This window comes from Mauremys reevesii, linkage group 26, assembly GCF_016161935.1.
Source record: "Mauremys reevesii isolate NIE-2019 linkage group 26, ASM1616193v1, whole genome shotgun sequence".
NCBI lineage: Eukaryota > Metazoa > Chordata > Testudines > Geoemydidae > Mauremys > Mauremys reevesii.
This window is the reverse complement of record NC_052648.1, coordinates 13,629,126-13,650,953: the sequence shown is the minus strand read 5'-3', so window position 1 is coordinate 13,650,953 and position 21,828 is coordinate 13,629,126. Positions and strand designations below refer to the sequence as shown.

General features: G+C 49.9%; 1 protein-coding gene across 1 annotated transcript; it reads right to left on the bottom strand.

Annotated features, from left to right (window-relative positions):
- Positions 1-5,946: 5,946 nt before the first annotated feature.
- On the bottom strand, positions 5,947-12,337 carry LOC120391725 (bone morphogenetic protein 2-like). Its single transcript, XM_039515750.1, has 5 exons — positions 12,028-12,337; positions 11,617-11,759; positions 11,072-11,194; positions 8,170-8,368; positions 5,947-6,687 (listed from the first exon to the last, which is right to left on the bottom strand). The coding sequence occupies exons 1-5, from the start codon at positions 12,335-12,337 to the stop codon at positions 6,281-6,283; spliced, it is 1,182 nt and encodes a 393-aa protein (XP_039371684.1). The 3' UTR covers positions 5,947-6,280.
- Between the last annotated feature and the right edge of the window lie 9,491 nt (positions 12,338-21,828).

Below are 21,828 nucleotides of genomic sequence, written 5' to 3'. Positions count from 1 at the left end.
TCCTTTAGCACCCTCAGATGCAGCACATCCGGCCCCATGGACTTGTGCTCGTCCAGCTTTTCTAAATAATCCCGAACCACTTCTTTCTCCACAGGGGGCTGGTCACCTCCTCCCCATGCTGTGCTGCCCAGTGCAGCAGTCTGGGAGCTGACCTTGTTTGTGAAGACAGAGGCAAAAAAATCATTGAGTACATTAGCTTTTTCCACATCCTGTGTCACTAGGTTGCCTCCCTCATTCATTAAGGGGCCCACGCTTCCCTTGACTTTCTTCTTGTTGCTAACATACCTGAAGAAACCCTTCTTGTTACTCTTAACGTCTCTTGCTAGCTGCGACCTCAATCACATCCTCCCTTAGTCATCTCTTTTCCAAGCTAAAAAGTCCCAGTCTTATTAATCTCTCCTCATATGGAAGCCGTTCTATACCCGAATCATTTTTTTTGTCCTTTTCTGAACTCTTTCTAACTCCAATATACACTTCTACCCCACTATAATGGGACCCGATATAACATGGGTTCGTGTATAGCGCGGTAGCAGCGGGGCTCCGGTGGTGCTTTAAAGGGTCCAGGGCAGATGAGTGTGAATAGGGTGTGACAGCTGGGTATCAGTGCAGACACGGGTGTGATGGCTTGGCATCAGGGCGGATGTGGGTGTGAATGGGGTGGGAAAACTGGACATCCGTGCAGACCTGGGTGTGACGGCTGGACATCTGTGCAGACCCACATGTGAATAGGGTGAGATGGCTGGACATCAGGGCAGATGTGGGTGTCCACAGGGTGTGATGGCTGGACGATGCAGAACTGTAGGATCAGCCCTGTGCAGAACTTGTCGGGAAGCATCAGCAGCGGAACAGGTAACCAGGGCAGAGGGCCCCCAAGGAGACACCCCACTAACTGATCCAGGCCTGAAAACCTAGAAACTCTTGTTTGTCTCTAGTGGACTCTGGACTGAATCATAGAATCATAGAATCTCAGGGCTGGAAGGGACCTCAGGAGGTATCTAGTCCAACCCCCTGAAGAGACATCTGAGGAATTAACCTAGTGCAGTGCCCTCCCCAGGGCCCAGCTAGGAACCATTAGTGTTTTATATTAAATTGCAGCTATTGAAGCCATTGCACTGAGGGTTTTTGCAGCTTCCCCTCTCTGCCAGTCCCAGTTAAAAACCTCTTCATTTAGCCCCTGTGGGAGTCATTGTGGAGCTCCCCAGGGTTAGTGCCCAGAGGGCTTAGTGTTTGAAGCACCTGCCTCCAAGCCCTGCCTCACCTGGTATATCTTGGAGGGCTGGTTTGCCACTGCCCTGCAGCTGTAATAATCACATCAGTTCCCCCACAACTGCCCCACCCCCGACAGGTTTGGTGCAGGGCTTTGGGTAGCTTACAGTGCAGGGGAGCCGCCTACCAAATACACAGCCAGCAGGGACATGGGCAGGGAAGGCAGTTTGCACAAATAGTCCATCACAACGCTCATACTTCCCCGGAATGGCAGCCCTGCCGTCTGCCGAGTCGCTGCCCCAGAACGTGCGCAGGGAGTCGATACACGCTGGAGCCAGGGCCGGTGCTACCATTAAGGCGAACTAGGTGGTTGCCGAGGGCGCCAAGATTTGGAGGTGCCAAAAAGCGGTGCCCCAATTTTTTTTTACAGCGGTTCCTCCCCGAGCACGTGGTCACTGCTCCACTTCTCCCACCTCCTGGGCTTGCAGCACCAATCAGCTGTTTGGCGCTGCAAGCGGGGGCGGCGTGCTCAGGGAGGAGGCGGAGCAGAGGTGAGCTGGGGTGGGGAGGTGCCGCAGGGCTCCCCGGGGCGGAGGGGAAGCTGCCACGGGGGAGGCGCCTCAGGGTGGGGGGGGGGCGGGGAGCTGCTGCAGGGCTGCGTGGAGGGGGGGGGCGCAAGGTGGAAGTTTTGCCTAGGGCGCGAAACTTCCTTGCACCGGCCCTGGCTGGAGCTGCCATTAACTGAAGGTCTGAGCTGGAGAGGAGCTGGGATATTGATGTTAAGAACCTTCACTGGTTGTTGCTGTGCATTTCAACGCCCGGGTATTTTCCACTATCCTGCTCTTGGAGTGTATTTTGCATGAGGATTATAACGATCCCTGAAAAGAGCCTGAGGCTGGCTTAGCACACGGTGTTCCTGCTTGTGCAGAACAGGCATCTGAATAAATGGGCAGGGCCCAGCCCACAGTCTGTGCTCCTAGGCAGCACAGATTTACCCAGTGTTGTTTTGCCATCAAACCGGATTCTAGGTAGGAATTCAGGGATTAGCAGGTGAGGGGGAGGGTCGGGTCCCCAGGCTAAGCAGCTGCTATTTTTGAAACGGTGTTTGAAAGAGGATTGAGACTGACTTAGCCTTGCTCACTGCCAGTGCCAGGAGACAACGTGTCAGGATCCCTCCCATGCCGGGGACCGAGTGTCACAGCAGGAGCTGAAGGGTTTCTGCAACGTGATGAGCCCGAAGGAGGTGAAGAAGCCCCATAAGTCCCACCTAGTGATTTATCAAGCTAGGGTTCAAAAAAGAGCTAGATAAGTTCATGGACGACAGGTCCATCAGTGGCTATTAGCCACGATGGGCAGGGATGGTGTCCCTGGCCTCTGTGTGCCAGAAGCTGGGAATGGGCAACAGGGGATGGATCATTTGATGATAACCTGTTCTGACCGACTGGCTAAGCAGCAGAAAAGGACCTGGGGATTACAGTGGACAAGACGCTGGATAGGAGTCAGCAGGGTGCCCTTGTTTGCCAAGAAGGCTAACGGCATTTTGGGCTGCATTAGTAGGGGCACTGCCAGCAGATCGAGGGAAGTGAATATTCCCCTCTATTCAGCGCTGTTGAGGCCTCATCTGGAATATTTCATCCAATTTTGGGGCCCCCACTACAGAAAGGATGTGGACAGATTGGAGAGAGTCCAGCGGAGAGCAACAAAAATGATCAGGGGGCTGGGGCACATGACTTATGAGGAGAGGCTGAGGGAACTGGGGTTATTTAGTCTGCAGAAGAGAAGAGTGAGGGGGGATTTGATAGCAGCCTTCAGCTACCTGAAGGGATGTTCCAAAGAGGATGGAGTTTGGCTGTTCTCAGTGGTGGCAGATGACAGAACAAGGAGCAATGGTCTCAAGTTGCAGTGGGGGAGGTCTAGGTTGGATATTAGAAAAAACTATTTCACTAGGAGGGTGGTGAAGCACTGGAATGGGTTCCCTAGGGAGGTGGTGGAATCTCCTTCCTTAGAGGTTTTTAAGGTCAGGCTTGACAAAGCCCTGGCTGGGATGATTTAGTTGGGGATTGGTCCTGCTTTGAGCTGGGAGTTGGACTAGATGACGTTCTGAGGTCTCTTCCAACCCTGATATTCTATGATTCTGTGATTCTATGTTCATTCCCTCTGGGGCACCTGGCATTGGCAGACAGGATACTGGGCTGGATGGACCTTTGATCTGACCCAGTGTGGCCGTTCTTATGCTCTTATGAGTGCCCAGCGCCCAGGGGTGGCTCTAGCCATTTCGCCGCCCCAAGCATGGCGGCACGCCGCGGGGGGTGCTCTGCCGGTTGCCGGTCCCACGGTTCCGGTGGACCTCCCGCAGACATGCCTGTGGATGCTCCACAGCCACCGGACCCTCCGCAGGCACGTCTGCGGGAGGTCCACCGGAGCTGCCTGCCACCCTCCCGGCGACCGGCAGAGCGCCCCCCACGGCATGCCGCCCCAAGCACGAGCTTGGCATGCTGGGGCCTGGAGCCGCCCCTGCCAGCACCACCCTCTCCCAGGGATCTGCCCACAGCCAGTGCCAGATTAGCGCATATGCAAACTAGGCATGTGCCTAGTGCCCAGCTTTGCGGAGGCCCCAAATCTGAGCAACACCGTGACCCTGTGTGCCAGATTACACTGCCACTCACTCAACTCTGACCCAGCTGCTTCCCTGTCATGGAGGGGCTGCCGAGCCAAACCCGAGCGGTGCTGCGACCCTGTGCTCACCTCGGGCCCAGGGATGGGTTAATCCGGTTGCACTCAGCTCCTCACTCCCGAATGAACCCAAGTTCTTCCTCCCACTGAGCATCCACCCCAGCCCTCACCCTGACCAGCCGGAGGATTGGTTAAGCTCTTCATTCACAGGGTATCTCCAGCCTCTCCCTCAGCCCCTGTGAGAGGCTTTCATCAGCCAGCCCTGGCCCCTGCTCATGTTATCTCTGAGTAGCTGCTGCCTCCCATTGCTTAACAGCGGCTCTGAACCTTTCCGGACGACTGTCCCCCTTTCAGGAGTCAGATTTGTCCCTTGTACCCCCCCAAGTTTTACCTCACTTAATAACTGCTTGCTTTCAAAATCAGCCATAAAAATACCAGTGTCACAGCCACGCTATTACTGACAAAGTGCTGACGTTCTCAGTTACCATCTAATTATAGAATAAATCCATTGGAATGTCAATATTGTACTTACATTTCAGCGTCTAGAGCAGCATAAACAATTTTCAGTTTGTACTGACTTTGCTCTTGCTTTTTATGTGTCCTGCTGTAAAACTAGGCAAGTATCTGGATGAGCTGATGTACCCCAGGAAGAGCTCTGCCTACCCCCAGGGGTACGTGTACCCCGGCTGAGACCCACTAGCTTAGAACAAGAGCAGCTCAGCAGAGCTGGCCAGGTGGGGCCCAGAGGGAGCTAAAAGCAGCATTAAAATCCACAGCCGGCTTTCCCAGGAACACTGCCGCTGCTTCCCTTTCACAGGCGTTGGCTTCTTGCTAATTTTTCAACAAGAAATCTCTGCACTTGAAAGATGAGAGCAGAGAGTGTCTCTCTGTGTGGTTTAAGTGCTCTCGTGGGGGTGGGGGGCGCAGTCCTGCTGCCACTGGAGTCAGTGACAAAACTCCCATTAACTGATGGGGGAGATTGGGGCCCAGCTGCTCCAGACTCAGGCACATTATAAACAACTGGATTTTCCTCAGTAGCGGGGGGGGTGGGGGGGTTCAGCCATAACAACAGTGTTTGCCTATCCCTCCCCTTCTTCATAGGTTCCACTCCCTGGGGTCAGGCTGAAAAGCATCTCTGCAGCTTCAGCGTGCGACTTAAGGAAAGGAAGATGCCAAGATCATTTGATTGTGAAACTCTCTCAGAAACCTGGAGTCAGAGACTGACCATGAGGATTTAACCCGCACACCAGATTAGCCTCAATCCCCCACCCGCTGCAAGCACCAGCCTCCAATCAGGATCCTAATCCCACATTAAACAGCCCTTAGCAGCTGCAGTGAACTGTCTCAGGGGCAGAGGGAGGCAGCCACATCTTTGTCTTCTGGGGCTGTTTGCGCCTTTGGGAATCCCACCGTTTGGGGACTTTTAGGGGTACACGGTATGACTACTTGCTCGTCATGTTAATCTCTTATGCTGCACTGAGAGGCAGGCGAGAAGCCAGCGGGGGGGTGGGGGGAGAAAGCTGCCCCCTAAAGGCTGGGAGATGGAACTTGTCACCCCAGGAACCTGCTAGCGTGTGACATTTCAGCTGGGCTGAAGAGTAACAGCAGGTGCAGGGGTAGGCTGAGCCCACCAGCTCATTCTATACAGGGCACCTCACAGCATCAGAGCCACTGCTGGCCTGGTGGCTCTGTATCCCAGGCTACTGCAGCCTTGCCAAAGGAAACCCCACTCCAAGAACTTCGGTCCTATGTTTAATAGTTACTCTGAATTCATTTTACAGGTTGCATAAGGCAGAAATGTACAGACATTTACAGGCACACTGTACAGGAGTTTTCCATCATATATTAGTGCTTTTGCTATATACATATTGTACAGCCTGCAAGGAGGCCTTTCCATGCACAACGCTTCCCGAAGGGTCTCTCCACCACACTCTGCAGGACTGGAACCAGGAGTGGACCTGGGAAATTTAATCCACTCAGTTTTATTTTAAATGCGCCCAGTCCACAGCTTTTGGAATGGTGCGTAGGCTTTAGCCATGTGACAAAGGCCACAACAACGTTCGAGGGGACGAGGGGCACACAAAGGCATCCCAGGCGTAGGCTGCTTGTCTTTAATCAAAGCATTTCCCAGGTGCTTTAGACAAGTTAGGTGCCGTTTTGGTGTAATTGCCCCACTGAGCCAAGTGGTGGCAGCTGGAGATGTGGATTTCTCGCAGGACAGAGATTCTTGGAAGTGTGGTGAAAATGCAGGTACCTCTAGCCTGAGTGGGCAGCACAGCATAGGCTCCCGCTGGTGAGTGGCTCTGGGAGGGTTGGTTCCTGGGAGCAGACGTGTTTACAACTGAGGGAGGGAGGTTCCTCGTTGCCCTGACCCATTCCTGCTCTTCCTATGGGACAGGCATCAGTGGCAGCCACAGCTCCCAGCCACCATGTCATCGTATTGTTTAAGGACAACGTTCTCATCATCATCAAAGTAGAGGAGGTTGATGGAGAAGAGTTTGTCTGGGACACAGCAGGGGCTGCTGACGCCCTGGCTCAGTTTAAGGGCGTTGATGATGGACTGCACTGTGGCGTGGTTCGTTGGTCTCATGTTCTCGCCCAGGGGGAAGGGACAGGATCCTTTACAATGATACGCGTTGTAGCTTTTCGGGGAGATGATCCATCCTGACCAGCCGATTTCCTCAAAGTCCACGGAGAGGAGTTGTCTCTGGCATGGCAGGATCTGATCCAGCGAGCGGGCATTCCGCGCCCCGCTCACTTCTGGTGCCAGCGATGCAGCTGGGAGGTCTGGAGTCTGAGGGCTCAAGTCTGGGGGGGAGAGTAACAAGATCAGAATAACGTCCTTATTGATCAGACAAACCTGAAGTGAGATTGAAAGCAAGGTAGCAAGTGTGAACCAACCCCTTCCTGCAGCCAGCCATTACCATTACCCATTACCAGCCTGGTCATCTAGTCACTCAGCCCCCTTCTCAAAAATCCCAGTGTCAATCTGAATCATTGAGCACTTTGGGACTGAGTCTTCTCTCACTCACGTAGGTTTAAATCGGGAGGGACACCACTCGAGTCCATGGAGTGACAATGGAGTAGGGAAGAGACTCAGGTCCATCCATCATGGAGCTGACAGAGCATGAGAGAAAGGCAGATACATGCCTAAAGGCTGCACCCGTGTCCAAGCCTAGTTCTCTAAAGAGTTTGTTCTGATGCAGCTCCCCTCACTGTAGAAAGAAACTGCAAACCCTTCATGGGCCATTGTTTGCCTTGGAGCTTTAGGAAGCTAGGAGCACAGGCTTTGCTTTACCAGATCAGAGCACTGGTCTAACTGCAGGCAATACCTCGAGGCAGCCATCCCTGTAATATACCTGGCTAATTCCAGGTGCTGTGTAAGGAGGAGGGATCTGATCCTTTGGGTGACCAGCTGATAGCCTGAGCCATGACATTTCATTAGCCCATCCCAGCATAATTACAATTGTTATTCTCCAACAGCAGGAAATTCCACTGCTTGATCACTGCCACAAGCTGGAGGGAAGCAGCATTTCTTTTCACTTGTGTTAAATTTGCAGCCACTAATTTAACAGTGATGCCCCTCTCCCATTCCTCTTTTATGGGACAGCATAAAAACAAGGGTCTTTAATACTTTATACTTTGCAGATAACTAGCCACTTCCACCTGATGCTCCCACCGTGCTTTTCAGGGGCAGGCTGGGGAGCGATTGTTATGCCCATTTCACAGAAGGGGAAGCTGCACAGGACAGAGAATTACAGTCCAGTTCTGCTCTGAGAGAAGACTTTACCCAAATGGCTCAGGGGAGGAGGCAGGAGGGAGTCTGTCTCTGACTCCATGTTGAATCTCCTCAGATTACACATAAAATGATCTCAGCTGCCAAAGTTGCCCTGTATCAGAGTCCCACTGGGCTCTCCCCGGCTCCTGCATTGCACCCGTGATGAACCAGAACAAGTGTAGCTAGAATGTAGCTGGTGAGGCATGGAGCCATGGAAGAGTCCAGCCCCCCCATCCCACAGCTGGCCTGGGCTCCGCACAAGAGTTCAAAGCAGTGACCCTTAGTTTAGTCAGCAGGGCCCAGATCCTCAAGGGTATTTCGGCACCTAACTCCCATTGGATGGAAGTTAGATGCTTAAATACCTTTGCAGATCTGGGCCCAGCAACCATGACTTGGAACGGTGAGTAAGGAAGTGATGGCAGCCGCTTTGCAGAGAAGAGCTGCACTTTATTCCCTCGTTATTTCATCGACTCTGTGCCCTTCCCCGCGGAGCGTGGGTGGGTTCGCCTGACCTGGGAGGCTGCTGATGGGCAGAGCAGCTCCTCGTCTCCCATCATCAGTGAACAGAACCAGCATGGGCTTCTTGCTTTCGTGGTGATCTCTTCCTGATGCAAATCGCACCGTGCTGGGATCCACCGGAGCACTCCCCAAGCCGCGGACAGTCACCAGCAGGCCGTGGTTACTGCTGTCCTCTTCCATCCAGTCACGAACCTGCAAAACCACACAACGGTCAGCATGGCAGTAGCCCCTGTGAAGGGACGGAACCCAGCCCCCAGGAAAGCACCGTGAGGTACAGACAGGAGATACTGGGTACTGACAAACCCCTGAGGACATCTCCATCCTGAGATTGTGTCAGTCCAGACCCCGCAGCCTCCCCAGTGAAAGGGGCAATAAAAGAGCCACTGCCAGCCCTGCCTGGTGACGGCTGTCACACAGACCAGCAGTGGGGAGTGACGCTTACCAGCCCCACTATTCGCCTCTCCTGCATGCAGCCAAGGGGTCCCTCCCCTCGCCTGCACTGAGCCCTGCAGTCAGGAGAGGAGATGAACCGAGCTTCCCTGAGAACAACTCCGCTTGGGTCTGATCCCAGGTTGGAGCTGGAGCTCCCCAAGCACCCCGGCCTGCGGCAAGGCTTACGCTGTGCTGTTTATGTGCAGCTCTCAGTGGGCGCAGAGCTAGAATCCTGTGACTGTCCCTCTGTAACAAACAGCCCCAAGTGTGGTAGCCCTGGCAGCTCCAGTCCAGGATCAGGGCCCCACTGTGCAAGGTGCTGTACACACGTGATAAAGACCATCCTTACTGCAAAGAGCTCAGTCTAAGGCCCTGATTCCGCTGCTGCAGCATGCAGGACACCTCTGCTTTCAGTGGGCCTCTGCATGGACACAGGGGTGAGTTGCACACTGCCAGCTGCAAGCCTGGGATCAAAGCAATCTACCGTGGAAAGTTAGTCTGCTGTGCCTCTCACCAAAGTATGTAAGCTCTTCAGCCACTTAGGAAAGCAGGGCTCTGCCTGACCCCCTCTGGTATATTGGATAGTGGTCTCGCTTTCACTGAAGAGTCACAGGTCTCTCATTGTATAATGCCCTGGACTGGGAATCTGCTTTGGAAATACGACCAGTTAAAAGCTCTGTGGGGCAGGGACTGTCTCTTTCTGTGTACTTGTGCAGTTCCTAACACAGTGCGGCCGTTAGGAGCTACTGTAACAAATAAATAATGGGTAACTGTTTATAGTAAGGTTCCACTTCTACATAGTTCACATCATTTATGATTTATACGTGCTTAATACATGTTTTAATAAATGGTTAAGCTATGGTTATAGAGTGCAGCAAGCCAATAGGTTGTTAATAGCAATCTGCAACACCTACTGCTGTGCTTAAAAGCACCCATATCACATGCTACTCATATTCATCATCTGTTAAATGGAACATTCCTATAAAATGTGACCATAATGATGATAACAGTGTGAAATTAAGAGATGTTAAACCCCAGCTCTTGCAGCTCATCATTAGCCCTGCCCTCCCGCTGTGGCTAAAGGTTGCTCTATAAGCAAATGGACACATCGCCTATCAAACCCTTACAGAGGAAGACAAATAGAAGACTGCCACATCTCCTTGGTGCCATTTTGTTCTTACATGAGTTACTATTTCTAGAAGATATCGTCTTGTTTCATAATAAACATGGATCTATACAACTGTTTTGTGATATTTAGCACTTTTTTTTACAATGGTTCATATTAAAAATATGTACGTTGCTCTTGGTATCACCCCGCAAATGTAGACACTGCGCCAGATGTCACCCTGCAAATATACACATGGTGCCAGGTGTCTCTCACAAAATATACACCCTCTACGCTACACGTATGCAGCAGTGCACCAGACATCACCACACCTCCCAAAAATCAGCAGCATCAATAGAAAGTTTGGTTCGATTCTGAAAAGTGACTGTGAAAAAAATTGGCATGGTAGGCTCAGTGTTTAGTGTCTCTCTGATTTCAAATCAAGACTGCCCCATTTCCAAGGGATTGCCACTAGCCCTGCAAACTCAGCCGAGGATCAGTCCTGGTGGGTTCTTTCTGGCTCCTGGATCATCCCTTGGGAGCCTGACCCAAATGGTGGATTATGGATGTGGTTAAGATAACATTGAGCTGCACATCTCAGATTAAAGACCCTACAGCAGGGATTTAGTTAACAGTTCTGCTGCTGCTGCACAAGGCAGACTGGAGCTCAGCTCACTCCTTCTCAGGCACCAACAGGAATGACAAGAACTGGTTTTAATCTGACAAGGAGCTGCTCAGACTAAAGAAGCTGGTGTGTTTTTACATCATCACTTTCCTGATAATAACCTCACTTCAAACTAAATTTTAGCAGAAAGCCAGACTTCTCTGTCCCTTTCTCAGGCTGTGAAGATTATAGCCAGTGCCCTGACATCTGTACTGTAACATCTGGGCTGTCCATATTCACAGTTGCATTACTCAAGACCACCTCTGCTCTGACGTTTTAACGGTTCTAGAGGAGCCATTTCAGTACGGTTCAAAAGCAGTTCTGTAAATAAGATTTAAACCCAGCTGGTCTGGCTAGCGCAGCCTCAGTGAAAACCCCTGCAAGTCACCTCTATTGATTCAAGAACACAGGTTTGGGAAATGGCTGGATCTGCTGTCAAGGCTGCAGTGTCAAAGGAGGTGGGCTAGCAGCCTCAGCCAACTTTTTCAAATGGTTGCACAGAAAAGCCTTTGACAGATATCCCCTCCCCCCTCAGCAGCTGCCCCTCTAGGCTGAAGCAGCTGGAGGCCAAGGAGGGGCACTGGGAGCTCCTTTGGTTTAAAAGGGCTGGGGAGGGCAGTTTGCTGACAGAAGGGACAGAAAGGTTTCATTCTTCCTGTCTGTACACATTTGAATTTAGGCTGAAGACACTTACAGCTTGTGTGATGCCAAACACCTCCCAGCCAGAGCCCTGCAAAGCGATAAGTCTGGCTGCCAGCAGCTTCTTCCCTTCAAAGGAATCCAGTTTGTTCTTGTCCAGGACTTGATAGACACTCACCTGGGGATAGTGGATACAAGGCAGTTAGCACCAGGGGCCACCGGAAGAGGAAAATCTCATTGAAAGTCTATGTTTTAAAGGAGAAGAGATGGGGGAAAGTCAAATTAGCCTAGTGAGAAACCTCTGTAGTCTGAGGCCTGGTCCACCCATAAAAATTGCACCAATTTTTTAGAAACCAATTTACTTAAATTGGTGCAACTTATTGTGTGGACACTGAAACTGATTTAAAAGTGGTTTATATTGATTTAGCTTAAGTCAGTAAGGATCCAACTTTGGTGAGGTCAGCACACAAACCAGGAGCCAAATCCCACTCTCAGTAAATGTCCAGGAGTCACTCCAGATTCATAGTAGTGTCCCTGAGAACAGAATATGGCCCATGCACTTTCAAAGCAGAGACACATGCACGTCTCATCTCTCCTTACCTGGCAGAAGTGATGTCTCTTGTAGAAAGGTCCCTCAGCCACCTTAGTCCGCAGTCTGAAGAGATGCAGCTCTGCTGTCAGGATCCTCTCGTTCTTAGCCACACTCGATAGGATGAACAGGAAATGCATCTCATCACTGTGAGCTGGACCAAAGAGTCAGATTAGAAACTTTGGTGACCCCAGTTTCAGCCAAACTAAAAAGGAACATCACATAGGCACATTCTAAACATTCTACTCTGATGCTGCACATCCTCTGGGAGGATGAGCTTCATCAGTGCATATGGGATACGCTTACTCCAGGCCTCCCCTTTGCTTCTAGGATCCAGACAAGCACCAAGAGCCCTGGAAAACTACACTCAAACTCTAGCAGAAAAGACGATTAGAGCAACCGAAGCCACCAAGAGTCCTTACTTTTATCCAAGAAGCTGCGGACGGTGTTTCCCTCCAAGATGTCAGGGTCTTTAGTGATGCCATCAGCTCCTGCTACCGTGTTGTACAGGTCCACCATGTACTGGGGAGGCTGCTTGATATGGTGGGGAGAGCGGGGAGGGTCTTCTATGCCAAATACTTCCAAAAGCCTTCGAAGAGCCTCTGTTCTCATGTCTTCTGAATCCTCCTCTGGAAGGACACTGGGGGGTCTGGGATTGCAGCTTTGCAGCCTGGCAAGAAGTAGCAGCAACAGGAGTCTCAGCATGGCTTTCCTCTTCCAGTCCCCCTGCATAACTCCCACCCTCTCTCCAGCAGCACATTTATAACAGTGGGGAGAGATGGAATTATGTCAAATATGCAAATGAGCCATCAGGAAGGGTAAAGAGAGTTAATTGCAGTGCTAACAAGGTGCGAAACTGGACTACTGAACGCCTTTCAGCAATTAGCCCAGTACACAAGCTGTATGGAGCAGGAAGCCCACTTGTGTACTCTTGTTATTTGAGAGCCCAATGTGGAGGGAAGGGAGCAGGCAGGAAGGGGCACCTGCACTGCTTACTGTAGTAAACATCCATGGCCATTGTAGAAAGGCACTGGCTGAGCGGAGTTTGCTCTCCATAGGAGACTAACTGCCTTCTAATGATGGCATTAATGGGGCAAACAGGAGGACCTTTGTGCTCAGGAATTGAACAGCTCTGAGCAAAGGGTGGAGGAAAGGGTGGAATGGCCTCTGCCCCTCATGTAGTAGAGGTAAGAAGTGCACCTGACAGATAAGCAACCACTGTCCAGAGGGATGAGAGATCAAGGCCAAGAGACATTTTTCTAGGGCAATGTCCAAGCAAGATACTTCAAACCATGGATAACATGGGGGTGGGGGGAGGAAAGAGAGGGCAGAGGCAGCAGACTGCCGCTAGTCTGAAAACAAATACCTGGACCTCGTGAGATGCGCCATAGACCAGCCACCTTCAACCACCACCGTTATAACCACCCGGGTGTCTAGATCTGTTCTGAGCAGGGTTAGACGCTCAGATGGTTAATGCTGTAGACGCCGCCCCATACTGAATGGACAGAGGGGCTCAAACCCTGTTCCCTGCTGTGACAACATCTCCTGGACATACGATTGTTGCACTGAACTACCTCCTAACAGCAAGTCAGTGCTCAGTTGGGACTAGTGGGTCAGGTATTGCTGTGGGACAGCTCTGTCCCTACCCTGCTGGGAAGGCACTTGCCCTCCATTTCTCTTCCTACCCTTTGTCTGTCATGTCCATTTCTAATGTATATTCTTTAGGGTGGAGACTGTCACTGCGTGTCTGGACAGTGCCTACCATGGCAGGCTTCAGGTGCTGCCGCAATACACATGATAAATAAGAACCGTTTGCCAGGCCAGTGAAGTTGATTGATTTGATTTGCGAGATACATCTCAGGCATGACAGGATGAAAAGCGAAGCATGAGAGCAACCCCAGACTGTGCTCATGAGCTCTTGGCCTTAATGTGGGCCCTCCCCAGCCAAATCTTCCACCATCCATACCACAAATGGGAAAAATCCCACAGACCCCAGAGAAGCTGCCTCAGTGACACGGACACTGAGAGGGACAGAGCAGGCAAGGCCCTCCTGGGCGGGGGACAGACATTCCTGATATGGGGGGAGTGAGGGGACGGGTTCAGCCAGCCCTGTCATGGGGGTGCGTGGAGGAGGTGCGGGGGCTCAGCTATTCCTATCATGGGGTGTGTGAGCAGGGGGGGGCTCAGCCATTCCTGTCACAAGGTGTGGGGGCTCAGCCATTCCTGTCACAAAGTGTGGGGGCCTCAGCCATTCCTGTCACACGGGGTTACGGGGAAGGGGGCTTAGCCATTCCTGTCGTGTGTGTGTGGGAGGGCGGGTGGTCAACCATTCCTATCACGGGGTGGGGGAGGAGCTTAGCTATTCCTGTCGCAAAGGGGTGTGGGGTCAGCCATTCCTGTCACAGGGATGGGGGTGTCTGCCATTCCTGTCATAGGGGCGGTGTGTGTGTGTGTGTGTGTGTCTGCCATTCCTGTCACAGGGGCGGGGGTGTGTGTGTGTGTCTGCCATTCCTGTCACAGGGGCGGGGAGGGTGTCTGCCATTCCTGTCACAGGGGCGGGGTGTGTGTGTGCGTGTGTGTGCGCGCCATTCCTGTCACAGGGGGGGGGGTGTGTGGGGGGGTGTCTGCCATTCCTGTCACAGGGGCGGTGTGTGCACGTGCCATTCCTGTCACAGGGGTGTGTGTGTGGGGGGGGGTGTCAGCCATTCCTGTCACAGGGGTGTGTGTGTGTGTGGGGGGTGTCTGCCATTCCTGTCACAGGGGCGGTGTGTGCGCGCGCCATTCCTGTCACAGGGGTGTGTGTGTGTGTGGGGTGTCTGCCATTCCTGTCACAGGGGCGGTGTGTGCGCGCGCCATTCCTGTCACAGGGGTGTGTGTGTGGGGAGATGATAAACACCAGTTACTTTCCGACTGCTAATAAATGTTCTGAAGGAAAGGTGGCTGAGGGAAGGAATGGTCCCTGTGCCCCATGTACCTGTCGTCCTGCAGGGGAGGCAAGGACTAGGAGCACAGACAAGCAGAGCTATTGTTATCTGGTTCATTTAGGCTGAAGGGCCAAATGTTTGGCTGACAAACCAATTTTCAAGGACAGCGTTTGGGTCACAAATTGCCATGGTAACAGATGACAATATTCTGGATTTGAAGAGGAGGTTGATATTCACAGGCACCAGAGTAGTTTATTTTGATGGGACAGTTACTATTTTTGGGAAGCAGTGGATAGTTATATCATCAGAAAGCCCTTGCTAAGAAATAGGATACGTTACCAAAATATAGAGTGATTAGACTTTGTTTCTGATGCTACAGAGTAGCTGCCATCCTGTAAGTGACAGTTAGCAGGACACACACACTTTCAATACCATTTAACTAAGGCCAAGTCTACACTAGGAAACTAGGTTGCTGAAAATCCACATCCCTGAGTGATGCAGTTAAACCAACCTAACCTCCAGTATAGACAGCGCTAGGTCAAGGGGAGCATTCTCCAGTCGGCAGAGCTACCCACTCTCGGAGAGGTGGAGGACCTGCTGACAGGAGAAGCCCTCCCGTTGCCATAGGTGGTGTCTTTACTGAAGTGTGATAGGTGCAGTATTTTAAGTGTGGAGTTGCCCTTAAAAGAAAAGATTATTGACTTTCAAGCTCTAAGAGCACAAGTTCTAGGCCTATCTTTTCCATTAACTGCTGTTACATTATTTCTTTGTACTTCACAATTCAGGCCGGGCAACTGTCACCTGTCCCTCACTTTACTCATAAAGTGATTGAGAAAGTGCATAAAGCCATTTTAAACAGAGCAGTGAATAGAACCCACATCTTCAACATGAAAGACTGCTACCCCCTCAGACACACTGCTTTTCAGCAGACACCGGCTAACTCTCTGTTCTTGGGTGTTCAATCTGTTATACATTGCTCTCCCAGATCCAGGAAGAGAATCCAGGATGCACGATTCTCAGCATTCTACTGCTGTCTAGAAAATATTTGTGCAACCTGTTTGTAAAGTGTGTGCACACATTTCCTATGTGCTCTTGAGTAAGACACTTACCACAGAATGTTTCCAGGTGACTAGTAATTTTGGCCTTAATCTCTCTGGACCTCAGTTCCCAGTGTATAATGGGGATAATACTCCTGCCCTGCCTCACAGAAGAGCTGTGTAGAATTGTGTAGTGAGAAGGAAGAGGTATTGGAGAGATGGGAGTTTTCTCAGGTGGTAGGGCAGAAGCTGGGCTGGGGAGGGGGCCTGGACCTCTGCTGTGCAGGGAGGGAGTAGAGAATGGGGTGCCTAGGAAAAGCAGGTGAGAGAGCCAGGAGACGAATATCTTCTGTGGTTTGTGTAGTGACCAAACCACAACCTTCACTTCTTGTCAACTTTTGTGATTTTTACTGTGAGTCTCACCATATTTGGTGTTTTTCTTAAATCCCCAGTTTCTGGAGTCATGAGATTATGTCAAAATCTCAGTTTCTTTCTTCTTACTTTTTTTAATGTAAGTTTCTAGCCCTTGTGGTTAAAAGCTTGAAAATATGCCCCGAGCATAACCTAAAGGCTCAGAAACCAGAAGATTAAGAGGGAAACTCCCCACTACCACATTCAAAATTAAAAAACCCTCATGATTTTCAGTCCAATCTCATTTATTTTTGGACCTGAGTCAAAATTTTTGAACACTTGAGGTTGGCAATACTGGGAGACTCACCATCCCTTAAGAACATAACGGCCACACCGGGTCAGACCAAAAGTCCATCTAGCCCAGTATCATGTCTTCTGACAGTGGACAATGCCAGGTACTTCACAGGGAATGAACAGAACAGAACTGAGCCTTAGGACCAGAGGTCGCTCTAGCTATAAGTGAACTAGGCATCTGTCTAGGATGGCAGTGATGGCCTGGCCACTCCTGATGCGGGGGTGGTTGAACCAAATTTGAGTGGCTTTGTGATCCTGTGTGTCGGGACCAAATATGCCAACCTAGGCCTATGAGGAGGGGGGAGGCAAACAGATGGTCTTGAGCAGCCTCTGTTTAGGAGGCTCATAATGACTCCCCCTTCCCTCAAGAGGCTATTTTGGCTTGTTTAGGGCAGATCTGTGCCTAGGAGCCTTTTAAAGCTCATGGGGCATCCCACATTCCCCACCATCCATTCTCTGGTGGTGGGGATGCTCTGTGGGGGCCTTTGGGGGTACACCACAGTTACATTGAGGGCATATTTGGGCATGTTGCAGGGCCATGGGTCAGTGCTGCGCTCTTTGTAAGGGTTTTGGTTTTAAATTGACAACAGTGACTATGCTCCAGGTGTTTCTGAAACCACAATGTTACCCCAGTTCACTACACTCCCATCTCTGAGACATGCATTATTCACCATTGTCACCTTAGCACTGTACCCCGGGTGAGATCAGGGAGATGTCCGAGGCCAGGCGTGGGGAGAATGTTGTAAAATACATTTCAGTAGTAGTGATTAGGCTCTTTCCTTTGACAAGATTGTGGCTCTCAGGGCAGCTGTTGTGCAGGCAGGGATCTCTGGCAGTGGTTCTCTCTGCAGCACTAGTATCAGGGATGAGTCAAGCTCCCTGAGACTCAGAGCAATGTCTAACATTGTCTATAAAGACCTGCTGTCCCAGCCATGGCAGATGAGTAAACTCACTCTGGGTTAGAGACAAAGGCCAGATCCAAAGTTATCTAGGCACCCAATTCCCATGAAATCTCCTCCTCTCACCCCATATCCCTAAAGAGAATGTTAGTATGAGAAGGAACGACAAAGCACAGATTGACGAAAAACAAAACATGTACAATTAAGGGGTTGCTTCACACATGGCACAACCATGTAACCTTAACTCAGCTCCATAGGGAGGGCAATAGCAAGTGGGAACATCTCAGTACCTTGCCTCTCCCTCACAGCCAATGCCATTTTCTCTGTGCCAACACAACTGCACGTCAGGACATCTATATAATTCATCCAGTCCATTGGGCCCCTCAATGTGGCCTGGGCAGCAACTACAATATAGGGATCACACTGGACATACTGAACTAACCTGTCCTCCTTGTTTCCAGCTACACGGTCTCAATTAAAGAGGCTAATGGTGGTTTAGAGGATTCCTTGTTATTAGGTTCCTGTGTTTTAGGCAAATATTCCCCATTCCCAAAAGAACAATCCAGCAAGGAGCTGTCATTTTGGGGGGAGGGGGGAGATGGTCATTCTTTGTGTGTGAAACAGCGCCTTGGTGGGGCATTTCCTGGTCTTTATACAAACCAATGGTTTGGCCTCATCTGGAATACTGTGCGCAATACTAAGAGCCTTTGGTGAGGGTCCTTGTCAAAGGCTTTCTGAAAATCTATGTACACTACATCTACTGGATCTCCTTTGTCCACATGCTTGTTGATCCCCTCAAAGAATTCTCGTAAATTGGTGAGACATGATTTCCCTTTACAAAAACCATGTTGACTATTTCCCAACAAATTATATTCCTCTATGTGTCTGACAATTTTGTTCTTTACGAAAGTTTCATATGAAAAGCAATTGAAAAGATTGGGATTGTGACCTTAGAAGAGAAATGAATACGAGGGGACATAATAAAAGTCTAAAAAATAATAATTTGTCTAGAAAATGTAGATCAGGAGCATCTGTTATCTCTATCACATAAGACAAGAACAAGGAGAAATTCAATGAAATTAACACATGGGAAATTCAGAACTGATAAAAGGAAATGCTTTTTCACACAGTGTGTGATTAACTATGGAACTCATTGAGGCCAAGAATTGAACAAGATTCAAAGAAGCACTGGACATGTATATGGATATCAAGAATATCTAGAGCTATCATAAATTCATTATAACAATTTTCAGAAGGGGGTCTATAACCTTATGCTTCAGGTTTTAAGCCAATCTCTTACTATTAGAGACCAGGTTGGGGCAGATTATCTCACATCTGCTACCAGGAGGTTCTTAGTTACACCTTCCTCTGAAGCATCTAGAGCTGGCCCCTGTCAGAGACAGGATACTGGACTAAATCGACCTCAGCTCTGATAGAGTCGGACAGTCCTTATATTCCTTTGTAAGTTTGCACTTCATTTCTTCTTGTCACACTAGCGAGCATTGTCAGGGCTACGCATGACGGCAGGGAGCTTAACTGAGTATTTATTGTTTTTTGTAAGTCTGAGTCCGAGGTTTTGAAGTGCCTTGTTCTGGAAGGGTCTGGGGAAAAGGTGGCACTGTGTGTGGAAGGACCTTAACCTTTCGTAAGTAATACATAATACATACAGCCATAATAAACCAAGGGCATCCTCATCTGCCCAGGCCTGTATCACCTATTACCAGGAATTACAGCTTGGTTGTATGTGCACAAAGCAGCAATAGTCTTAAGACCAATGCATTAGCCAGAATCCTACAACACACAAATGATGCATCCCCCTGCTGTGTTAAAGGAAGCAGCGTCTTGCACCCATTAGTAAACTGCCACTATGAGTGGCACATCGGCACATACACAATGAGGAGAAAGAATTAAGGAGAACAGCAACAAAACGATTCTGCCAAAACCACATGTTTAAGCCCCTGGGTAGAAGTTAGGGGACAGGCACAAAATGGGAATTGCCAGATAGTATCCCCCTCTTCCCAACCTTGGGGCAGATGAAGATGGTGATGGAGGAGCACCATGCAGGAATGGCAGGCTAATGCATTTTTTACCTGGGTTGGTAAATTTTTGTGGCAGTTCTGAAAGGCTGACTTAGATTAATAGTATGGGTAGGAATTCAAAAGGCAAACATACATTGGTACATTTGGCCAAAATTGTCAGACCTGTGCCTAGAACTGGACTCCTAAATCTCTATGAAGGAACCTAAATAAAAGTGACCTGATTTTCACAGGCATCATTCAATTCAGTGTCTTCCACACCTTTGAAAATCTGTCCACTTCCTAAGGCTTTAGGAGCCTAACTTTAGGTTGCCACTTTGGAAAAATTGGGGCCCTGGGGAAGAAGAATCGAAAGCACCAATACTGAACAGGAGGGAGATGTGTGGGACGCATTAATGCAAAAAGAGACCAAAGTGTGATTATGGACAACAAATTATATAGGATTTTCATCTAATCATAGAAATGTAAGGAAATGTGAGAGGTCATCAAGTCCAGCCCCCCGCCAGAGGCCGGACCAGGTAAACCTAGACCACCCCTGGCCAACCTGTTCTTAAAAAATCTCCAATAATCCTCCTCAGAAGCCTATTCCAGAGCTTAACTACTCTCATCGTTAGACATTTTTTCCTAATATCTAACCTAAATCCCCCTTGCTGCAGATGAAGCCCATTACTTCTTGCCCTATCTTCAGTGGACATGAAGAATAATTGGTCACAGTCCTCTCTATAACAGCTCTTAGCATATTTGAAGACTGTTATCTGGTCTCCCCAAGTCTTCTTTTCTCAAGACTAAACAAGCCAATTTTTTAAAACCTTTTTTCATATATCAGGTTTTCTAGACATTTTGTCATTTTTGTAGCCCTCCTCTGGATTCTCTCCAGTTTGTCCACATCTTTCCTAATGTGTGCTGCCCAAAACTTGACACAGCGCTCCAGCTGAGCACTCAGCACTTTGCAGTGGGATAGGGAAAAACCTCTGCAGGCAGCAGCAGCAGCAACACACAAAAGTTGACTATTTCCAGGGGTATGTGTTGCATTTTGCTTCATGACTAAGGTTCCACACCTGCAAGCACATATACTGAAATTTACATATATGAGCAATTCTATTGACTTTAGTGGAGCTGCTCATATAGATGCAAAGTAAAGCACATGCATAAGTGTTTGCAGGATCATGCCTTAATTTATATTTTTATTTATTATGTGTGTTGTTTTAGCTCCTAACGGCACCAGTCAGAGACCAGGGCCCCATTGTGCTAGGCACTGAATACACATAGAACTAAAAGATAGTCTCTGCCCCAAACAAATTAAAATATAACTATATCTACCTAAAGAGCAAAGGCCCAGGGTACCAGAAAAATGAAAGGAGCTGCAGTGGCTCAGGAGAGACTGCCAAAGCAGATCAACTTCCATTTTCAATGGAAATTTAGGTCTGTTTCAGGAAATGGGGAAAGATTAGGCCCAATTCTTAATTTGCCTGAATTGATTTTCCCACCCCGAGTTATAGACTAAGAATATTAAAGCAATTGTCTATTATACCCTCACAGCGTCTACGTACACACGAGAGCTGGGAAACTGTGCAAAAATGTTTTGCAAAAACTCATTCAAATTTTTCATTGAGTTCGTTTCAGCTATTTTCCTGCCCCTTTTGTTATCACGTTCTACAAACATTTCTGTGATCAAGTTTTGCTGACATGAGTGTTTATGGCACATTGAAATAGTCATAGAAAGAGAATTTAAAATTCAATTTACAGCAGTACTCATATGCTCTCTATTTGAACAGTAAGCAAGCAGGATGATAAACGGCATCTACTAAAATTAAACATTTTTTTAAAAAAACGGGTAATTGCACCTGAGTTTTAAAGAAGTTGGCTGAGACTCCTGGACAATTGATATTTTTAAAGGCTTAGAAACATGCATTATAGTGACAGACTCAAGGAGCTCAATTTATTTAGCTTAACAAAGAAAAGGTTAAGGGGTGACTTGATTACAGTCTATAACAGGCCTGCACAACATGCGGCCCCCGGGCTGCATGCGGCCCACGTGGGCTCACTGTGAGGCCCCCGGGTAAGCGGCAGGGTGGGGCTGCTGGGTTCGCCCCCTGCCCCACCTCATGGCCCTGTGCTCGCACGCTGTGCTCCATCTCCCACCCCGCTGCCCGGTGTACAGGGGGTGCGTCACTTCCGGGGCCTGCTGAGGCGGGAAGCCCTGGGCACGAGGCAGAGCCAGTAAGTGCGGAGCGAGGGGAGGGGTGCCTGGCCACAGCTCGGGGGGGGACTGGGCCGAGACACCCCCCCCAAGCCACCCCCTTCGGTTGGGGGCAGGGCGGCTACTGCACTGGTTGGTCCCAGGGCAGCCTCCGTAGTGATGGGGGTGGGGGCATTTGAACTGTCTGTGGGCAGCCAGGAAATCCCCGGGGGAGACGTGTGTGTCTCTCTGTGTCTGTGTGTTGCACCTGCCCTGCCCAACTGCTGCCCCCCTCCCCGGCTCCTATCACACTGTCCCCCCGCCCCCAGGCTCCCTGCGGCCCCTGTGCTTGTGTGTTGGACAGTCACATCCAATCCCTTCACACTGCCCCCGTTTCCCCTCCCCTTATTTCATGGGGGGACGACGAACCGAGCTGGCCGGGC

Excerpts from the sequence above, each read along its gene's own strand:
- LOC120391725 (XM_039515750.1), bottom strand. The coding sequence starts at position 12,337 with ATGCAGGGGGACTGGAAGAGGAAAGCCATGCTGAGACTCCTGTTGCTG. Across the intron at positions 11,760-12,027 it reads CCGCAGCTTCTTGGATAAAA|CTCACAGTGATGAGATGCAT; the intron begins GTAAGGACTCTT and ends TCTTTGGTCCAG. Across the intron at positions 6,688-8,169 it reads GCCCATCAGCAGCCTCCCAG|ACTTGAGCCCTCAGACTCCA; the intron begins GTCAGGCGAACC and ends TCTCCCCCCCAG.